General features: G+C 37.0%; 1 protein-coding gene and 1 long non-coding RNA gene across 3 annotated transcripts in view; one reads left to right on the top strand and one right to left on the bottom strand.

Moving 5' to 3' along the window:
* Positions 1-5890, bottom strand: part of LOC107569069 (uncharacterized) — a 14825-nt gene extending 8935 nt beyond the window's left edge. Inside the window, exons 1-2 of the long non-coding RNA XR_001606856.1 lie at positions 5879-5890; positions 2427-2430 (exon numbers count right to left, since the gene is read on the bottom strand). This is a non-coding gene — a long non-coding RNA (uncharacterized lncRNA). The remainder of the gene's footprint in view (positions 1-2426; positions 2431-5878) is intronic.
* Positions 2432-22687, top strand: part of LOC107569067 (semaphorin-4F-like) — an 87577-nt gene continuing 67321 nt past the window's right edge. For both annotated transcript variants that reach the window (XM_016255068.1, XM_016255067.1), the window contains exon 1: positions 2432-3147. In XM_016255068.1, coding sequence (XP_016110554.1) covers positions 3060-3147 — 88 coding nt within the window. In that variant the 5' untranslated portion in view covers positions 2432-3059. The remainder of the gene's footprint in view (positions 3148-22687) is intronic.

Here is a 22687-nt window from a genome sequence, read left to right as displayed (position 1 = left end):
AGGTCGAGCTCCCTCTCGATTGAGAGCTGGAAGTTTGCTCCCTCAGCTACAGATTTACTGCTAGCCACTCCAGCATTATAGCCTTAGATCGAGTTGATGACTTCTCAAACATAACGTTTTGGGATGCACCATTTCCATCTATGGGCTGCTCTTTCAGAGTGCCACGAGAACCCCTTAGAACGGTATTTTCTAAATCCATGTTATGGTAAGTGTGCACGTGAAGTCTTTGTAGACTTTCTAAAATCCACACTGTGGTAAGTTCGCACGCTAGTACTCTGCGTTCTTTTCTAAAATCCTGTATGGTAAGAGCTGTATGGCAGCAGCCTCGTGCTCTTTCTGAGTGGTTTAAAACCCCGGTTCCGCCTTGGGTACCACTCCACCTATGTATCCTCTGGATACCTACTTTAACAGGGTGTTGCTACTAGGGGTCTGTTGAGACACTTCCTTTAGCATATGCGGAGCATGCGCTAGCCCCTGTGTGACAGGCCAAGACTTAGTATGATTCTAGGCTCTTGGTCGTATTCCCTTAAAGGAATCTATTCCTGATTCCAAGCCTTAAGCTCTACCCCGGGCCCAGGAGTTCTGGCCCTAACAGGTAAGTTTTTTGGGGTATGTAACCTAGGCCTTTAGCTGTAGGGAATAATGTCACTGACAGCCGCCTAACGTCCCAGGGGCAACTCCCATGGCAATATGGTAGAGTTGGTACTAAGTGCTCGCCATGGTTTCTGGCATGCACTCCCCTCAGCATGGTGGTGTGGGTATACCGTTCCCCATAGCAAGCACTAGAGGACGCAGTTCGAAGTTCCCATGAAAGAGAACATCTCAGGTTACTTATGTAACCATGGTTCCCTGAGTAGGGAATGAAACACTGCGTCTTCTAGGTTTCTTGCCATGCTTCGGACACAAGCTTCAGACGAAGAAGTGGATGATGTGTTCTCCCAGTGCCTATTTATACTATAGTCGTACCGGTAGTGAAGTCATGGCTGTCGCCGGCCAACGTGTTGTTGGTGTTTTTTCGATGTATGCTTCAGACACAGGTCACGACGAGGCGTTCCCCATAGTGACCCCTAGAGGACGCAGTGTCTCGTTCCCTACTCAGGGAACCATGGTTACATAAGTAACCTGAGACGTTTTGTCAGATCAAAACATTAAAATGATACTAACAGGATGGAAAGTGAAGACAGATAAGAACATCTAAATGACTGGCCTATTAAAGCAATAACAAAAAAACAAAAAACAAAAAAAATTTAATTTGCGAAAGAAAAATATAAAAGTACACCCATCCTGTAAAACAGGATTCTCACCTGTCCAGAGGGGGGGCGTCTGGAGGCGTGTCAATGATTAGCCTGCAAACAGACTGTATTATGACACTTGCACATAATAAATGATCGTTCAAACAACAGCCATCGAGTCTGATTTGAGCAATCAATAATTAGGTGAGGAACCTGGATGTTGCTCAACAAAACTTTATCTGTTTAGTCCGCAACTTGTTCCTCCGTCACCTTTGACCGCTCGCCGCCTAGATTCGCTAGCCTTTGTTCTGCTGCCCAGTGAAATCCAGAGAGTGCTGAAGCCCTCGGATGTCGTTGTTCTTGCGCGGATTACAGAGAGGCAGATGGACAGTGGGTTGTGGCATTCACAAATCCGCCCTCCCCCGTGCTTTTGTCGGGAATAAGAGTGGATTTATCAAAGGACTCCCTCAAGCCAATATGCCTTCTCATTCTTCATGCACGTTGCAGTCGCAACAACGACTTATTAATCATAAATAGCCTATAGAAATAGGCCTATATATGAAAGCTCCTCATGCCATATCACTAACTGGGACAGATTTTATATTTTAATTTCATTAGAATAAATAGAAACGTTACATTTAACAAGAAATGTGGAAAATCTTTGATATAGGCCTAATCATTATCATTACTGACTAAGTTTGGCCATATTGATCGGGTAGACGAGAATCGGTTCTTCTATTTTACCAGTGTAATCTGATTACCGAACTAAATATTTTATTTACAGTGACTCAATGGTATTTTGTAAGAAATGAATGAATGAATGACATGCATCCACTTTTTTGTATGTTTAATATTGCTATTGGCCTACAATAGGCTAGGCTACTTATGAACACTTTAATTACATGCATGTATTAATTTCTGTATTAATTGCATGTATTTCTGATTTGTTGTAGTTGTTGAAATCTGAAATGATCGATCATTTGACTGATTGCTGAGGGCAATACATGCAATAGCCTAATCTGTCTTTTTCAAAGTATTTCTGCCTCAAAGTACTGAAATAATCATTACTGAAACTAGAATTGTTAAATGGAATTTGAATCGGAATCAGAAACGTTCAATTCCTTACGATTCCTTTGAACTCAAGAGGCTTTACCTGTTAATGTGACGTAGACCACGGGGCGGGGCACGCAGGACTTGACTGAAGCCTCTGTTGCCTGTTAGAGATTATTGAGGCGGCTGGAAAGCGAATTCACGCTTTTGGTTTTCTTTCTTAGGCTGATAGATTTGGCTTTCTGTTGTGTATGTTTTTGAAATCTCACACTGGACATATTCAGATATCATTTACTCGGACAGGAATATCGGATGGTCATACGGGACAATTGAATTTGTTTTCAGCACGGGCTGTACTGGAGGATTTGAACGCCAGGTTACAAGCGCATCTTCTTAAGCTTCTGACAGCGAATGTAGCCTATTACACATTGGATTCAACTTCAGGAAAGTTTAACATTTTCTCGGAAGCAAGCCGATTTAGTTTCTACCTATATTGTGGGATGCGCTCGAATTGTGCTGGAGAATATTTCGAGACTCAAAGAAATACAACATCGTGGACGTTTTGAATTTCTGTTCTGTTGTCAAATACAAGAATATGCTGACTTTAAATTAATTTATAAAAAAATAAGCATCTCTATTTCATATCTTAACTATTTAATCCCCTTAAAATCTGCCAAGCCAAATCTACAACATTTTTTGCTATAATGTCCTGGAGCTGAGACTGGAAATAAAGGACTGTCTCCGAACGTGTAGAAGAGCGGTTCGGGTTGTCGGAACATGAAGTCAGTTACCGGTCTGTTTGTTGTAAGTGTGTTGCTGTGTTCAACGATCTCGTCCTGGAGCGCGACTGTCAGCAGCTATGGAGGTGAGTTTGGTTCAACTGATGAAGGGGGGAAAAAAAAGAATGACATCTTTCAGTGAAATGTTTGAAACACAAAGTAGCATTACTCAAAGAAAATCTGTTTTAAAAAGTCAAATAAGTAACAAAAGTGGGGTTTATTTGACACTTGTGTGTGAACTTTTGCATTTTTCGAAACAATGAAAAGTCTATTAACGTAATAGGCGGGATCAGGTGACAACCTGTGCGCTCACACTTTCTAATCTCCATAGGATTAAAACAAATGACCGCTATAGTTTGGTTCGTGGAAGTTGTCGATTATTTATATTGTTTTTGTTTGGTGTTTTATGTAATCGTAAGCTTTATAAATCTTTAGTGTTTCTACTTTTCCTTCGACGAGTCCGTTTGATAGATAGTAGATAGATAGATAGATAGATAGATAGATAGATAGATACTTCATTGATACCGTGTGCAGCCAGACAATAATAACATTATACAGTATGCAGAAGTGTCACATGTAGCTATATGAGATGAGCATGTGTAGGCTACATTATAAACATACGCAATTTACCCAATGAACACATTATATAGGCTAGCCTATTACATCAAATAATACATATACAAATATGTGGCAAGTAAACGTTTAATAAAATGTTGTAAATGCCTAATTTCAAATTAGAAGTACATAAGTATATAGATTTTTGTGTGTGTGAGACAACATTCCTGGGGGCAGTCTTGTTTCCTCCAAATTTGTTTTTCTGGATTTGTAAATGTGAATGATGTGTTTGCTCTTGTGTTTACCTTATTTCGCTGAGACTCTCTCACTTTCTCAGCAGTGTAGTTCGCTCCTCCTGCAGGTAGTCAGACTTGCACATTTATATGTAGACTACCGTGAAACAGCAGTTGACAGTTTGGGGCAGACTGCATAATGCATACTAGACCGTGGCATGCTGGTGCTGAAATTATGTGAAATGCCACTCCGAAGGAAGGACAGAAGAAGATTTACTTAAAAACACTAGAGCACCTTGATCATCCCTCCTCACTTGTCTACTGTTTAAACACACTGTATTGTGCACTCACTGACACATTTTAAATGACAGTAAACGCTCAGTCACATTGTATTGTGCTAAGCATATTCTGTCCAAAGTTATTTCTGCCATTTGAATGCCATTTAAGTGTTCTATGCATTTCTAAGGGTTTCATACACTTGGAGTTGTGCTGTTGCACTGAATATCCGCACGTCACAACATACTCTGGTCAGGAATGCAGCAAAAGCAGAGTGATGTTATACTAAATATCAGAAATGTCTTTTGACCAATTAAATTAGAGCACTGTTGTATGAAATCATGTATTATACAGTGGGACCTGCATCCACCCTCAATATCACGACTGAGGTGAGACCCTTGAGCAAGGCACCGAACCCCCAACTGCTCCCCGGGTGCCGCAGCAATATGGCTGCCCACTGCTCCGGGTGTGTGTGTGTTCACTGCTGTGTGTGTGCACTTGGATGTAGGGCTGTGCAAAAAAATCGAATGCGATTTTCATGCGCATCTCGTCAGTAAAGCCGCTTCTGTGATTAGTAGTTAATCTCCAGCACGTGCTTTCAGATGGAGCGGCATTTACTACACAGAGCCGTAGTTCACTGACAAGCTACACAAAATCGCGTTCATAATCGGCAATGAATCACCTGCGATTTTGAATTAATTTTCATGGTATAGCAATTTAACTTTGTGTTAAGAATTTGTAATGGGAGGATGTATAGTGCAGTTATTGTGTCCAGCATTTTGCCAAATTCTTGACCTTTTGCTTAGTCCTGCATAAAGACAGTGTAATGTGCGCACATCCAAAAACTTTGGGCAGGTGCTCGATCATATGAAACCCTTCACAGTCAATAGTTTTGCCTGACGAAGACCTTAGGGTCGAAATGTTGTGATTTTAATAAATTCTTGAGAGCAGTAATGGCAGTGTGCTGATTTTTGTTTATTGACTGTGAAGGGTTTCATATGATCGAGCATCTGCCCAAAGTTTTTGGATGTGCGCACATTACACTCTCTTTGTTCACATTATAGTAATGTCTCCCTTTTTTGTGAAGACTCTCAGTATTAAGTTTCTCGTTGATAAGATGGCAACAAGTAACACCTTTGAATTTTCAGAAGAGGACTATGAAAGAATTATCTTAAAATAATCTCTTTTTGAAGATGCATCTACATCAGATTTTGAGAATAAAGATTTGAGATGGACATTTAATAATCTTCTCCTGCATAAACAAACCAAATATTTTCTGTGACACAAGGTACACGGTTTATCTGATCCTATTGTCATGACTCATGAACATCTATTTTGCTGATGTTAATGTTTTATAGCTGTCTGAGAAGGGTCTCTCTTGGGAATTCCTCTGATTTAATTTCATTTTGAAACACTTTAAAGTGCAGTGTTGATAAAAAATTTTTCCAAGGGTATGTTCATGCAAACTTAATATAATAAAAACAGCAAAGCAGCCTAACAGTACACAAGGTCTAATGAAGGTCCTTCCAGGCATTGGAGGGTAAGACCAGCGTGGCAGACAGCTTGGGTCAAATGTCAAAGGTCACGCTGCTTTTGTGAATAGGTTGTCTAGTCTGTTTAGGGATATGGCCTTTACTTAAGCTTTCTTGTCTTTTTCTTACTCTCTTACTCTTTCTTCTCAGTTTATTTAATCCATGTTACAAAATGACTTTGAGCTGATTAATGGTCAGACAGATTACCTAATAACCCAGACCGACAATTTCAGCCTAGAAAGCACAAATCCATAACCTCGTCCCAACTGACTCTCAGACAGGGAGGATAAATCCGTCACTGAGAGAGCCAATATGGCATGCCAGTCTATGTTTGCCGTCTGTTTAATTGACCTGGTGTAGTTTGTAATGATGGTAAAATGGTGTGAAGGCACATTTGATGCTTGCCTGTGTTCAGATAACTTTTTTTGTGTGTGCACTATGGTTTTCTTTATCTCTTCTCAGACACTTGTCCAGATTTTCTAGCTATAAAGCATTTTAGTTTTTAGTCTTTCAGTATATAAAGACATGACTTTATTCGGAATCTCACTATTTGAAATTTGACTTTTCAATATAGATCTTTATCTTACTTCAGATTCATGTTTAGTAGTGTTATAGCGTTCATAGTGTGGCCTTTTTAGTTAAAGGTACATGTAGTAGTTTGGAGATAATTTAAAAGGTTTTATACATTGAAGGAATCATGACATGGATATTTTTATTATTTTAAAATGTTCCTTGAGGTTCACTTATAATGCTACTAAAGGTTTTTGCACAAAGTTTTTAAGGGGCACTCTTTTAAGGCTTGTCAATAAACAGCCACTGCTATGACTGGCTAATGTCATTGCATAGGAAATAGTATCAACGGCCACTTGCCACCTGCTTCATCTTTCAACAAATGTTTCTTTGCAAACTCTCCATTCACTGTGCCTCGGAAAACAGACAGCTATGTGACTGAACACCAGTGGGTGGGGCCTGTGGTGCAATGATGTAATGAAGGCAGTCATAAGCAAATGTATTTGCCCATGTGATATCACAAATCCCACAATATTCAAACAAGCGGTTTTTGGAGCTTGGTTAAATAAATGCTTTGTTTATAATGCCAATGACTTTTTAAGCTATGAGGCAAATGTTATTACTCATGTCATGACCACTTAAAGACATATATTGTGTTTTAGACAATGGAACACACTTACTATCATACTTTACCAGTGGAGACAATGGGAGAATCAGTACAGCTGAAGAAGCAGAAAAGGTCTAAGGCCAGAAGACAGAATGACTGACAAAAACAATAATGAGAGTAAACATCGCTACAACATATACAAGGTAGAAAGATTTGATGAAAATCCTGAGCAGTGATGCCAAAGTTGCTTCTTTTTTGTTGGACAGGTAAAGCAATTAATTATTGTGTAAAACGCAATCTAAATCTCACTAATCCCAGTGTAATTTACATAAAACTCAGAGACGACCATGCTGGTCTGGTAAATTAATGGCAGTGCAGTGTCTAATTGTGGTATCACTACAGTGATGCTAATGCCAGCTAAATAACTACTGAATGCATCTTTCAATTAATATAATTATGACTGAAAGTTATTGAATGCTTATTTTTGCTTATAAATACACTGTTTGCTTATTATTGTCATTGTTCTGTTTTAGCTCCAGTGCCTTTTACTAAAATGTATGACGCATCCATCCTACACAAAGGCTCACACCCATAAAACACACGCCATCATATAGTACTTCTAATCCATTAATGCTCAAGCTTAACAGTCAGATAAAATTTCTGGTACAAAAGCGTTTTGTGTCGCAGGAGGCTCAGAGTAGATCCTATGTCCTGATATTATATCAGAATCACTAAGACAGATGTTTCTGTCACCCTCTGTTCTTTGGCACACACACCCGGACAACTGACCCAGTAGAGAATGAATGGACAGTAATGCAGTGTCCTGACTCATCGGTATGTATTTAGTACTCACAAACTCCTTTAAGCCTACCAGAATTTTGCCAAGTAGGACATGGTATTGAATAGAAATCCTTATTGGTCCTAGAACAACGTTGCTATCAACCAATTATTAGAACATCCTGCTTGGCAAAATCACATGTACCATCTTTTGAGGTAATTTGTCTACTCTCTATTATGATGCAGCACAGGTGATTGCTTAATTTTTTATAGCCTATAATAAAGTTGTTCAAATGGTTCCAGATGTAATACCTGATTTTAGCAGCCAAAGGCAATGCAATAATGCAGCTACTGGGTGTTTATATTAGCAGACCTTTGAGCTTCTGTGTGCCACACCTGGGGATGTAACGACATGTTTCTCTGGTGGAGTGTGACATCTATACAACCCTATGTGTGTGCTTACTCTGGGGGAGGTGTGACGGTCCCTACTGTGGCAACCCTTGCTAGAAGAGCTGAGTAAAGACTGCTGCACCCTCAATAAAACTCACACTGCAGGGTGGTAGGAAACAGCTCTCTGTGTCTCATTAAATGTTTCATGTGCTTATTTTAATGAGTGTCTATCGGTTTTCCTCAGCCTGGATCTGTTTGGTAAAAAAAGTGTTGTACGTTTCTGTGTGTGGCTGTCGGGTGTTATAGTCTTTGCAGATAATAACTAGCACTTACAGCATGCCATTCGAAAGTTTGGATGTTTTAAAATGTTTTTAAAAAAAGTTTTATGCTCATCCAAGCTAAAAAAAAAAACACAATATATAAAATATAAAAATTTTAAATAACTGTTTTCTATTTTAATATATTTTAAAATGTAATTTTTGTGTGCGGTTTTCAGCTGCCATTTCTCCAGAGAACTTCAGAAATCATTCTTATAGGGTAATTTGGTGCTCAAGAACACTATCAATGCTGAAAACAGATAGAAATCATTCTAAATATCTATACTGACACTTTTAATCAATTTAATGCATCCTTGCTTAAAGAAAAAAAATTCTTACTCACCCCTTACTGAACTTTTGAATAGTAGTGTACATCTCTCAAAGAAACACATTTAATTACCTGCTCTCATTGGCCAGTGACTGACTCAGCTCATGAATATGTGATTGATGGAGGTGCTGTGGGTCAGCTGGAGGGGACAGAGTCTAGAGCTGCTGAGCTCTGCACTGATCAGAAAGTATTGATCTGAGAGAAAGATGGGACATGATGACAGTTCAAGGAATATGTGTGTATTGATCTGTTCTTAGATATTGAGTTAGTTCTGAATGTCGACCCTTTGCTTTTAGTTTGTTTGATGCACTCTCTGGCATACCATTCCTTCCTTTTTTTTACCACCATTCATTCTTTAGTCATGCACTCACTACTCATAGGGAAAGGGAATTTTTCAAAGCCCATCAGACTTTGCCATCTTCGTCCCTCCCGTTTCTACTATAGACAGCAATCAATCATACTTCAATTCATGCACTGTGTTGGTGAGAAGTGTGCTATCACTAAGTCTAGGTAAAAATGCATATTATGCCTGTGCTTCCTGCACTGCTTTTTTTAGTGGTGCTGCTTGCTGCTGCTGAATCTACATTCTTACAGCAATTAATGTTTTACCCAGGTTCACAGTCTGAATTGAATGTGTTGAGATAAAAAAAAATTTAAAATATGCAAGAAAACATGTTTTTCTGTTTTAAGATGTAAGTCATCGCAGACTGAACTTCATGAACAAATAATGCAAATAAACACATGTATACATAATAAACAACTTCTTTAATAAAACGTAGTTTCGGTTATTGTTTATGATTGGCTAAGCCATGTTTGAAGCCGTTGTAAAATGCTATAAACACACATTTGACTTCATTACATCAGTATAGAGTGGTGCAGGTACTAATTTGCCGATGGTTTCATTGAGCTTTTCCTATGGGGTTTTATAATGGGGTTTTTCAATTTATGAGTATAATGAAGCCTGTGGTAAACATAAATTAATGATACTTTGATGTTTAGAAATTAACGATACTTTGAGAGTGAATTAGTCTTCTGGTTTCTGATGTTGTACCTGCACCACTGTGTGTTGCTTGGCAACCATTGTATTAAACATTGCCGAAGAACTACAACGCTTGGTAGTAATGTAAATCGATAATCAGATGATCTGACATTTTTGCCTGGTGGATATTAAAAAATACCATAGTCTAACACTGAAGGAGGGACCACCTAGATCACCCTGGTAACCATATCGCAACACTAACAACAACACAGAACACATTAGCACCCACATAATAATGCTGCGATAAGTATAACTCACATTTTATTTTGAAATTGTATACTTCCAGACTAAATTTTATCTCTCTCTCTCTCTCTCTCTCTCTCTCTCTCTCTCTCTCTCTCTCTCTCTCTCTCTCTCTCTCTTGCACTTGTTTTATCTCTCTCTCTCTCTCTCTCTCTCTCTCTCTCTCTCTCTCTCTCTCTCTCTCTCTCTCTCTCTCTTGCACTTGCTGTATCATTTGTTTTTTCTCTCATTCTGCTTGTTTGAGGCTGGTTGGCGGTGTTGTTTTCGGGGTCTGCTCCAAGCATGACTGTGCCAGCAAGGAAACCCATTCAAACCCTAAATGGCAGGATGCAGCCTTGAGAGAACAAAGGAAGACTGGAGTTCTCCCTACACACACATACACACAAACATGACCCTCCCCGTTTCAATCAGAAAAAGGCCTGACTAATGTAAATCACTGATTGCGCTGTGAAGGTGGAGGATGTAAAACCCATGCCTTGTTAGGTCCCTTCTCGCTTTCATCCCTTTCTTTATTGCTGGCCTGTAATTGGCCACTGGAGGTGGTAATTAAAACAGGATGGCTTGTGAAATACTGAGGAAGGTTAAGTTGTCAAATGGAGGTTTTTCCCGACTGGTCTCGTTGCAGGTTGCCTGTTTATGCTGATCTAGGTTCAGCCCTTCTGACCCTGAGCCCAAGATCTGATCAGTGTGCAAAGAAAACCACTAAAGACGCCCTGGTGTGGCCATATGGGGAGAAGTGGATGCTGGGAAGTCCAGACACAGCCTGAGCTTCTGTGCGGTGGCTGTCATATAAAATGGAAATAGGAAAAAGATGCAGAATGATTTTTTTGCATATGTTTCGGATGGCTGTGCAACAGATGCCATCCCCTCCCTTTCTTTCTCGCTCTCATCAAACTAAAATGTGAGCAGAAACAAACCTCAGACAAAGAAATGTTTTTGATTCATGTCTCTCTGGAGAGATTCTTTCACAAATTGAAATGATTTGGAATGAAGCCAAGTGGGGCAAGGAAAGAGTGTTGCAGGAAGCATAGTGTATGTGTTTCCTGCTCTCTCTGTTTCTCTCTCCTCCCTCTGGTGCTTGTGAGGCTGCTCTTCTGGTTTTGGTAAAAGCAGCATGGTAGAAAATCATTATTGCCTTGTTCCATTATGATAATTCAAGTGTTGTGTTTTTGCAACCTAAAAGGGTTTCTGAGTCGGGCATGATCGAGAGATGCATGAAAAGAGGATGAAACTCTAAAAGCGCACACAGCCTTTGATCTCATACTTTGACTTTACTGAGGGAAAATATTAACCAGGCTGAAAGCTTTGTGATATAATGAGAGTGACTGGAGTTAAAGAAGAGAGAGAGAAAGTACAGAATGGAGAGATGAGGCAGATAAGTGTAACGAAGAGGAACGAGAGTGTCACCAGATGAGACTTTAACGGTGTGAGGTTCGGTTTTGTGCATTATCCACTAATAGGATTGCATTAGAGAGGTCTGTATCAGTGTGAAACACAATCTTTGCCCAAAAAATGATCAGTTCTTTCATGTGAATCCCACAAAACCTGTTAAGAACATGTTTCACCCCAAATTCAAAATTTAGAATAAGAAATTATATTTTGCTGAAAGAAAAGTATGCCCATTTATAGGACCATTACATATTTTTGCATTGTGACACTGTCGATAATTAAGCAATTTTGTTTTTACAATTCTCTTTACCATAATGCACAACCATCTTATTCTCATTAATGTGAATTAGGGCTGTCAAAATGGCTGAAAAACTACATTCGAATTTCGTAATTAAATACTATCAAAATTCAAATTATATTTGAATTTATAATGCAGAATTTCAGCTAGGGTGAAGAAAAGCTTTTGGCTTCTCTTCTGAGGCTACAAGAGGGTGCATTGAGCCAAATATTACTAATGCACGTTTATTCAAAGCATAAGATAGCATGACTATCTGTGAAAAAAAGTGCATAATGTTTAAAATAATGTTTATAAACCAATTATAATGAATTAAGTTGCTTAAACAACTATAAACAAAACAGCATCATGTATGTATGTATGTATGCATGCATAGTTTAATACAAAGGGCAGAAAGCCAATCACACAGAGTATATTTCTCATTTAAAAACATGAGATGCAGTGGGGTGGGGAAAAAACCCTGCCATAAAGTCTCCGATATATGTTTTTTTGAAAGTTAAACTAGCATTAATTTTACATGGCTTTCTAAACATGCGGCTCCTTTGTGCGAGATGCGAGTGCAACGGTGATAGATTTCCCTCGAGAAAATGTGCAAAATATGTGTTCTGTGTAAACGGCTTGGTTTCAGTTTTGATGTAAACAAGATCTTCTCCGCATTGATGTTCTCTTTTTCTGCAATATTTTTAATGAACAGCTTGGCAGCGCTGCGTCTGGGTTCAACTGGATAGGCTAACAAAAACATTATAATGCAACGACACTTACATCGTCATCGCATCTTGTGCACCACTGATACGGCTGCCTGACGCACACCTAAAATTCGAATGCAAAGTTTTTGCATTCAAATGTGGATTTTATTTTAAATTCGACGAATATTCGAAATTCAAAAAAAAATTGGACAGCCCTAATGTGAATTACTATATTGTGAAAAATATCTAAATACACTATTTATAGATGGTAGTATTTTTTACTGCATTTAATTTATGAAAATTTGAATAAAAATACGTATTTGTATTACATATACAAATTTATTTATTTTTCATATACCTTTTGTTTTCAATTAATGTTTTTACTTAGTACTATAGTACAATTCAATTCAAAAGTTTGGGGTCAGTATTTTTTTAAAAAGAAATTGAAACTTTTATTTAGCAAATTGATCAGAAGTGACAGTAAATATTTTTACACCGGGAAAAGCTTTGCCATCACAGTAATAACTTATGTTTTTGAATATATTACAATAATAATAGTAATAAAATAATAATAGTTCACAGTATGACTGTTTTTACAGTATTTTTAATCAAATAAATGCAGTCTTGGTGAGAATAAAAATCTTCTTTCAAAAACATTTAAAAATCATACTGAACCCAATCTTTTGAAAGGTTGCGGGTAATTTTGATTTTAGTCATTCTATCAGTGTGGATGGGACGGATACACCACAAAGAAAATTCAGTTGGATTGTGTGGGTGTGTCTGTGTCTGCAATTTTGCATTAATTTTCACATGTCTAACAGTCAAATATTTCAGTCAGCTTGTAGGTCACTATATAATGCATTGGTGTCCTGGTTACAGTTTAACGTTCTTACTGATTCATTGAAACTTCAGCTTGCCTATTATATTACTGAACTATGAATGACTCACCATAAACCACCTGTTACACATTTCCTCTCCTTCTGCCTTTTGATGACAGGAAATGCAACATGTTCTTTTACAGCTAGAAGAGTTGCTTTAGATCGCACCTACTGCCTATGAGCTGTTCATAGCACGTTGCACAAAACTATTTGTACGCATTGACTCATGATATTATGTATGGTATAAGGCTCCATAAAATATGTAATTAGTAGGACATCTGAGACAAAAGAACAGATATAAGCAGCTTTGCAAAAACTCTTAAGGCCAGATTTACTAAACAGGCCAAATTAGCATGAGAACGCAATGCGCAAATTAAAGAACACAGACACAGCCAGATAATTTCCATAATGACCAACACAATCTACCAAGAGCAGCGCAAATTAGCGTCTGCTTTAAGACATGCTTTTTTGGAGCGTTAAATAATGGCGCAAATACCGGATATAAATAACTGTGGCCACGCCTTTTAAGTGCTAATTCTTCACTGTGCATCTTTAGTAAATCCTGACAGTACTATTTTAATGCCAAAAGACGGTTTGCACTGGTGCAAGCTGTTAGTAAATCTGGTCCTAAGTCTTAATCATACATAGTTTCAGTTAGACCTATTTTCTTCTTTTGTAAATGGCAACTTGTAGTTTAGTTTAACTGTTTCTCTCCTCCCTTTAATCTGAGACAATTAAGTTCAAGCTTAGTTTAACCAAGTGGAGAATTATGCATACTGAGCAAAAATTGTATACTGAGTAGGTACTACATTTGAAGAGGAACTTAATTTGTGACTGTTAAACAAATGTTAAATAAAGTATGAATGTGTATAGTATGAATAAAATCAGGATGTACTATGTCAGCCATGCTGTCGATGAGACTTTTTCTCAGTACTTTTTGTCTACAGTTTTATGAATACTGTGAATTGGGACATACAACTCTTTTCACATATTGTTTTTCACCTGTTATATAGTATCAGAGCACACAAACAAATTTACTGTATTCAAAATGTTGTCCTCTATCAATGCTATACGCATTGTAAAATATTTGAAATATTCAGGAGTCTCTAATGAGTTGAACTGAAGTCTAAATGTTTGGTTAGATTGAATCAAACTCAAGTTCGTTGTCCCCTTTGGTGCGGATCTTTTGGGCAGGTGTGAATACAGCAATCGCACTCTGGTGTGGACCTAACAACCGTACTGAGTCACAGCTGAAGAGGCGGTCTCGGTCCGCTTCCAAACTAACTCTGGTACGGTTGAATGGATGAACCAATGAATGGATGACCTTAAGCACATGTGTGGTTTTGTTTACAGTTTCTGGTTCACTTGCAAAAAGGGCAGTGTGAAAGCGAACCGCACCAAACAAAAAAAATCAACATTGTATTTGGTCCGGACCAAATCATGGGAACTAGCGGACTTTCCTGGTGTGAATACACCCTAATATTATTAAAGTGAGTGACTCTCCTCATCGGCAATGACCTCATCACGATTCTAGGACATTAACTGACACATTCAGAACATTCGTTCAATAAACATTAAACCACATGCTAATGGAGTGTAATCAGAACACAACATGCACATAAGAGACAGAGGTCGATCGCATCAATTTATAAATATATAGCAGATCAGCTTACAGATACATAGTGGGTGTCTATAAGCATGTGTGGTTTAGACTCTGTAAAGCTCAGCGTTGTTTTATAAACGGTGATGATGTCACTCTGAAGATGTACAGCAAGGAAAGTCTGAAATAAACCAGGTAAAACTTTGATTGTATCTTCTGTTATGACATTTAGTCAAACATTTTTAAATAGGGTGGTTTTATTTGAGCCACTAAAGTATATTTTTCATAGAGTTTTGACCATATATAGTGTTTGGGCTTGAGCTGCACCAAATGACTGAAAGCAGACAATTGTGTTTGTTTTACATGTACAGTTTCAAAGGCTGTGATAGTGGACACAGGCAGCTGTGTTTTACATTATTCTCTCTCTCTCTCTCATTAGTCTTGAGGGCTCTCAGTATAAGACGTAAGAGCTGATGTCCAGAGGTACCAGGCAACCATGCCTGACAACAGTCAGCTGAGATTTGTTTCTGTGCTTGTTTGTTTGTGTGTTATAAATATAGCCTCTAAAATATGGCACAGCTTATTTACTTGAAAAATGTATGTTTCATTTGTTTACATCTGACCCATATGAGAAGGAGCAAACAAGCAACAATTTACACTAAAGTTTTAAATGAATTGTTTTATATTGTAGAAGAACAGTAAAAGTAGGGGAGACTGTAGAATGAGACTGTTGCAGTATATCTTATATCAATTACTATTTAGTAATATTTTGAGTTAAAAGTCTGCTTTTGGACACAAATGTGTGTTGAACAAGGGGTGTGGCATTCCCTTTTACCAACAATTTTAACACCCATAATTCATCAACCAAATTGGATTTTGTTGCCGGCCCGCTGTCAATCTGACTGTCTGTGGGCAGGGATACAAAAAAAAATATATATATATACAGTGGGTACGGAAAGTATTCAAATTTAAAGACCCCCTTAAATTTTTCACTCTTTGTTATATTGCAGCCATTTGTATATATATATATATATATATATATATATATATATATGTTTCAACAAAAGTCCTGGCAATGTCCAAAATCCGCCTAATGACAATCCGGCAAATGAACAGGAATATCTGGGTGCAGGAAACACCCAGAGAAAGAGTACACATTGTTCATTTACATATACTACCAAGTAACAGTGCAAAGCTGGTCGAAAGTCAGTGAACTTATCCTTTAATTGAAAGGAAATGTTTTTAGAAGAAGGGAGTCAAATGATTTAAACATTTGAAAATTATTTGCAATATAATGCTTTTATATTATAGAACTATTTATAATGTATAAATAATTATAATATTTATACAGATTGTAATATTAATTTAGTTGAAATATTTAATATAATATTATTATATATTATGTAATATTGAAATAATTCATTCATAATATTTCTTAATGGTTTAAAACAATGCTTTTATGTTTTTTATTTTATATATTTCCACATCACTTTGTGCTTCATAATTGGTTTACTTTTAATCTACAATAGACAATTTAATCGCAGGTCCCATTGTGACAACTGACGGTATATAGAGTGAGAAAATGTCACAAAAGGTCAACATTTGGTCATGGAACTGCATTTTTTGTCCTGAATAATAATCTGGCAATGTTTTCTTTATTTTAAATACCTATCTGTACTTAAAGGTCTGTGTCTATGCAAAAATTCACTGTCAAAAATAAACTTACTCTAAGAAATATTTACTGGAGTGAAAAGTGTGACAACTAGCCCCGGGCTCCCTACACAGGTTTTCCTTTTTGTATGATGACATATGAATGTTGAAAGACCATATGAAAACTAGCTTTCTGACCATAAGAAACCAGTCTACCTGTATGTGTGACGTGCATAAATATTTCTTAGTGTTTAAAGGGTGTGTGTGCTATAGACAAAATAATATAATAGCCCTGAAGAATTTATTCACACACACAAACTACGGCAATGGCATTTGAAGGTGAAATTCAAGACATACTGAGAGAGAATGAGGCCTGATAGAAAAAGGGAGAGAGAGAGGTCAGATGTTGGTCCGTGGTTAATGTGTTTATCTCAAGTTTGTGCTGTCAGATGTGTGCTATTGTTTTGTCCAAGGACACTAACTGGGAAAGTCAGTGCACTGCTGATAAATTTATTCCCTGCTCTGCTGTTGAATGAGATGTGTGTGTGTGTGTTTGTTACACTGAAAGAGCATCTATTCATTCACCACAGTGACAGAGACACACTGATGTGAAGTGATCGCCTCTCAAGGGGTCTTACAGAGAGAGAATAAGAGCAAAAAGAAAGACATGCAGGAGGAAAGCAGCTCTAAACAGGATCGCAGACACTCCTTCATTTAGATAATCATTAATAATTAATAGATGACTAAATGAACACACATACTGCTTTTACTAACCTCATAAGCAAATATTTTTTAACAGGGTCTTTTAAATATGATTACTGCAGTATAACTGTAGAAAAAAGTACATTCCTTGGATAAGAGTGTGTGATAGAGATTAATGCGACCTCCAAACAATGCCACAGTGTGAGTGTGTTTGTGCGCCATTGTTAGTAGTGGAATTGAGCCTTTGGCTCGACATTATCAGTGTGTGATAAAGTGCAAACAGGAACGCAGTTAAAGTGTAAAAATGACTGCTGTTGAGTACATAAACACACACATAAAGTAGAGGCTACATTACAGCATTTCTAGGTCACTCTACAGTTTGCCCTTTCATCCCAAACTGGGTCCATGTTGTTTTTAGTGTGTTGCGTATAGTCCTGGCCAAATAATTAACTTGGCTGAAGTGTTAAAGGGATAGCAAAAATGAAAATTCTGTGTCAATTTTTTCACCTTCATGTCATTCCAAACCCATAAGACTATTGTTTATCTTCAAATTAAGATATTTTAATGAAGATTTCTGTCCCTCCATTGTAACTACATGCAACCAAAACTTTGTAGAGTTCATAAAGACATTGTAAAAGTAATCCATATGATTTGAGTGATTTTGACTCTTCCACTCTGGGGCATATTTTGAAATTCCACCTAAATTTGACATACCCTATTTGAAATGTTCACCCTACACACATACAGTGGAAGAAATGTAAAATATTGGGGTCAATGTACAGAAAGACCCTCAAACTAACAAAATCTAATTGTAATACTTCATAAATAACATTATATGTATTTAAAATATTAAATAAATCATTTATAAAATAGGAGCTTTTTGACATTTTTTCCAGATTCCTGTTTTTGAAAGTCAGTTTTGTTATTCAGGTTCAGGGTGCTCTAGGGACCTGTTGATTATTTTGTGTGATTCCCCTAGGTCACAGAATATACTAGAACAAACAAACATGCATAAAACCTCCTTCATATTCATGACATGTGTCATGTCATGATTATGAAGGTGTCATGTCAGTCTTATGCACACCCCTTCAAGTAAAGTGTTACCATATTTTTTCCTAAATCATCTTCAAAACTGGCGTTATTAAAATATAACTGAAGGGAGGCAAATTGAAGAGAGGAAAGATGAAATCCTCAGTTTTCAACATGTGCCTGATATATATATATATATATATATATATATATATATACATATACATTTTCCTGAGAATGAGAGCTTACTTTTGTTTTTTGTGAAAAATATGAAACCCGGATGCGTGGCCATATTGGAGATACTCGGATGTAAACAGCATGGATTGCACGGTTAATGTACTACTGAAGACGTTGATCTACTAACATGTGGAAGCTGCTAAATCATATAGAGAAGCACTTAGTAAGCAAGAAAGGGCACAATATTTTGACAAACTAAAGTTAATAGGTGATAAAGATCCGTAAGAGCTGGCTCCTTTGGTTCCTCGAATACAATAATACAAATAAATATAGTGGCATTAACTAAATAGGCAGTTGTGTTAGAGAGTCGGACTTGTAACCCGAAGGTCACAGGTTCTAGTCTGGCAGGGGTTGTAGGTGGGGAAGTGAATGTACAGCACTGTCTTTGCTCTGGGCATTGGAGCAAATGGCTGCCCACTGCTCCGGGTGTGTGTGTGTTCACTACTCACTGCTGTGTGTGTGTGCACTTGGATGGGTTAAATGCAGAGCACAAATTCTGAATACAGGTAACCATACTTGGCAAATGTCACGACTTTCACTTTCACGTCTTTCCTCAGACCATTTTTTTGCTCTCTTCTCTTTGATTTGTTATAACTTTTGGCAGTCTATAGTAAACCATATGTTTTTCCCAGTCCAATAAGACAATAATTGACCATTTTCAGCAGCAATAATCAGCTAAATTTGCGAGTTCCGTTCGGTTCAGTGGCATTGTTTACATTCAATGCCATCAATATGACCGACTTCCGGATTGATGACTTGTCGTGAAAACACTATATTTCTTTCTTCGCCATCATCAAAGGGAGGGGCGTTATTGCAACGAATGTGAATTTAAGCTTTATCTGACTTCTATATGTAACATAAACACAAAAGTTATGATAATCTTTGTAAAGCTGAGATTGTAAGCTTTCAAATGATACCATTTATACTGGTGATACTATGGCCAAAAACCTTTAAAAAATGAAGTATAAATATTATGATGCGGGTCCGCAGAGTGGCTTTGAAATGACTTGCACTTAATTAAATGACAGAATTTTTTTTTGAGTGAGCTATCACTTTAAGTTGTGTCTGAAATTGCATACTGAGTATGAATACAATCAGTTGGATGTAGGTTAGTTAGTTCCTTGTAGAGCTGCACGATAAATCGCATGCGATATTTAATATATATATGATCGTGGTTTTGCGCAGCTTGTCAGTGAACAACGGCTCTGCTCCATGTGAAAGCACGCATTTATCGTGCAGCCCTAGTTCCTCATATCAATTCTAGTGTCTACTTAAGTTGAGTCTTGCCAGAGGATAATTCAATAAGTGTTATAAAAATTAGTAAGAAAAAAAGTGTTATCTAAAATTTTCCAACTGGCAAATACATGGTCATAAGTAGGGCTGGGCGATATGGCCAAAAACTTGTATCTCTGTATTTTTTGGCTGAAATGTGATATACGGTATATATCTCAGTATTCTCTACTTTTTCTATTTTGATTTTTTTCTATATATTTTTTATTTTATTTTTTTTGGTACATCCTGCCCAATTTTGTCCTATAAAACAATGTTTATATTAAAGGCAGTGAAGACAGATATAGTGAAAGTAGGCTATGCTATCCATTATGTGCAAAAAAGGGGCTAAAATGACATAACATTCTAACATTGTAACATTACAATCTAAAAACAAAAATAATGATTTTTAAGGCAGAAGTTCATTTATTAAACTAAAAATGAAAGCAAATAAACACAAGGGCACAGATTAATGGCATTTTATTTTTGTAAATAAAAAAAGTAACTCCATTACTGCTATCATAAAATACACTTACTTGTAGGTTTAAAATTATACATATGACAGAATTATTGCACTCTTTTATTCTATCTGTCTGTCTGTTTGCGCTCTGTCTGGAGGTGCTCGTTCACTAAAGTCTGTGAAGTTTTGCAGAGAATCGCATGCAAAAGGCTCTTGACAGCAAACTTTAAATATTTCCATGACTTTCTAACATTTACAAATGGAGAATCTGTATTCACATCTCAAACACATTAAACTGCGCATGTAGCATCTCTGTCAGCAGCACATGTGTCTGTCAGAGCATCTGACCGGGCAAACCACTGTAAACTGTACGTGTTAACTATATCTTACCAGTTATTTCAAAGCTACTGTATATCGATATAGGCGGTATTGCCTCATACCATATCGCCTATTAAAAATATATCAATATATCGTACAAACTCGATATACCGCCCAGCCCTAGTCAGAAGCTTATGTTACACAAAAAGTGAAACTTAATAAATGAGAAACTATAAACTTCAATCATGCCACCTTCCTACAAACAAACTAGCCATGACCTCACTCTCATTAATCTTGTTATAAAGAGATTCTGGGTGTACTGTAAACTGGTCTGTACACACATACACTAACACACACACACCAGCCTGGTCTCATGTTTATACGTAGGTATTAATACGTAATATTTACAAGCACAAAACTTACACTTTTGTACATTTTTATTAATGCTAAAACGTACAATTTTAACAAATCGTTACGTATTTTTAGCTAAGAAACGTAAAAATATTTACGTATCTTTTATATCATTAAGATATTCATATCAATGCATTTTTTATCATTTTATCAATAAGCGATTTCGATTTTTAGACCCCTTAACCTGCCCCCAAACCTAAACCTACCCATTTTATAGCGAATATGCATTTTTATCATTTTATTAATACGCAATTTAGATTTTTAGACCGCTTAACCTACCCCCAAACCTTAACCTACCCATTTTGTAGCGATATATATATATAGGATATAAAACGCAAATGACCGAAATACGCAGGAAAATTAAAATTTTAGTAACAATATAGCATTAAAATATATTTATAGTCGCTAATTCCACTCCTACCTATAAGCCTAAACATTTCTGTACAGTGTAAGAAAAACATGACAGACAGATAAATGCAATTACAATCATTTATTTATTGCAAAAATGTCAAAAGCAGTACCAAAAGTAATCCAAATGACGATGCGTTGCACCCGCAGTCCTCTCTGGCGGAATACAGTAGGTTTATGTGACCCAGAGCAGAATTTATGTTGTTAATCGCTGAAAATATTATCCAGATAATTTTACCGATCCACTCCATGAACTCGTCAAGGCACGCGCGCATCATTCAAACACACCTCACCAGAAACACGGCATGTCGCAATCTGTGACGAATGCAGGCGAGAGCCAATGAGCGTTCGATTATCCTGCCGTAAAACCTGTCGTTTGAAGCGGCAACATTTGAATTTGTAAAGAGAGCGCATCAGTCAGCTCGGGCTTTGCTGCTTACGGTCACTGACTGGACTCGCTGCTCGGGATGGAGAAGCAGATCGCCGAAAAAAGGCTTGGATTTGGGTCTGTTCCTCGCAGTCGTATGGATTCGGAAGATTTGGATTACAGCGCACTAATAAAATTGTTTCGTTTCGTAACTATGTTGCATTTTTGGTGTATTTTATAGTTCTATTGTCAGTCACAGCATGTCGGAGAAAATGCCTTTTGTGGCCCACGGCAATCAAAGTAAACATTACATGACAAGTAAAGGTTAAACGATTGCAGAAATGTTATTTATTTTAAGGTTTAAAGTGAAGTCGTGTTTAACATTATGTAGGCATATTCTTGGAAACGAGCTGGCAGCAGAAATCACACAACAAAACGAAATGTTATCATTTCATAAGTAAATGAGTAAACAATTTAATAATGCAATTGAAAACAAGGTAATTCATATGACAACTAAAAACTAGTAAAATTAATGCCAAGATTTCAATATTCATAAGGATTCATTTTTAGGTGTCGTCAATACATCCGTTTTGTACGTTTAAATGCTGAAAATACGTCAGTATTCTTTCAAAGGTTTAGGGTCAGTAAGATTTTGTTTAGAAAATAAATGAATATATTTTTTCAGCAAGGATGGAATAAATTGATTAAAAATGACAGTAAATTATTTTGCATTGTTTCAAATAATGCTGTTCTTTTGAAGTGTCATCATCATTTATTGAAGAAATCCTTAAAACTTATCACGATTTCAGCAAAAATATTAAGTAGCAAAACTGTTTAAACATTGATAATAATTAGAAATGTTTCTTGAGCACCAATTCAGCATGTTAGAAGGGTTTCTGAAAGAGCATGTGCCACTGAAGACTGGAGTTAATGGCTTCTGAAAATTCAGCTTTTCCATCACTGGAATGCATTTAATTAAAAAAAACTGTTATTTTAATAATATTCCAAAATGTTACTGTTTTTACAGTATCCTTGATCAAATACAGTACATGCAACCTTAGTGAGCATAACAGACTTCTTTCAAAAACAAAAAAAATCTTATCAACCTCAAACATTTGAA

This window comes from Sinocyclocheilus grahami, unplaced genomic scaffold (genome assembly GCF_001515645.1).
Source record: "Sinocyclocheilus grahami isolate Dianchi unplaced genomic scaffold, SAMN03320097.WGS_v1.1 scaffold1308.1, whole genome shotgun sequence".
Taxonomy (NCBI): Eukaryota; Metazoa; Chordata; class Actinopteri; order Cypriniformes; family Cyprinidae; genus Sinocyclocheilus; species Sinocyclocheilus grahami.
The sequence above is the reverse complement of the archived record's forward strand: the minus strand, read 5'-3'. Positions and strand labels throughout refer to the sequence as shown.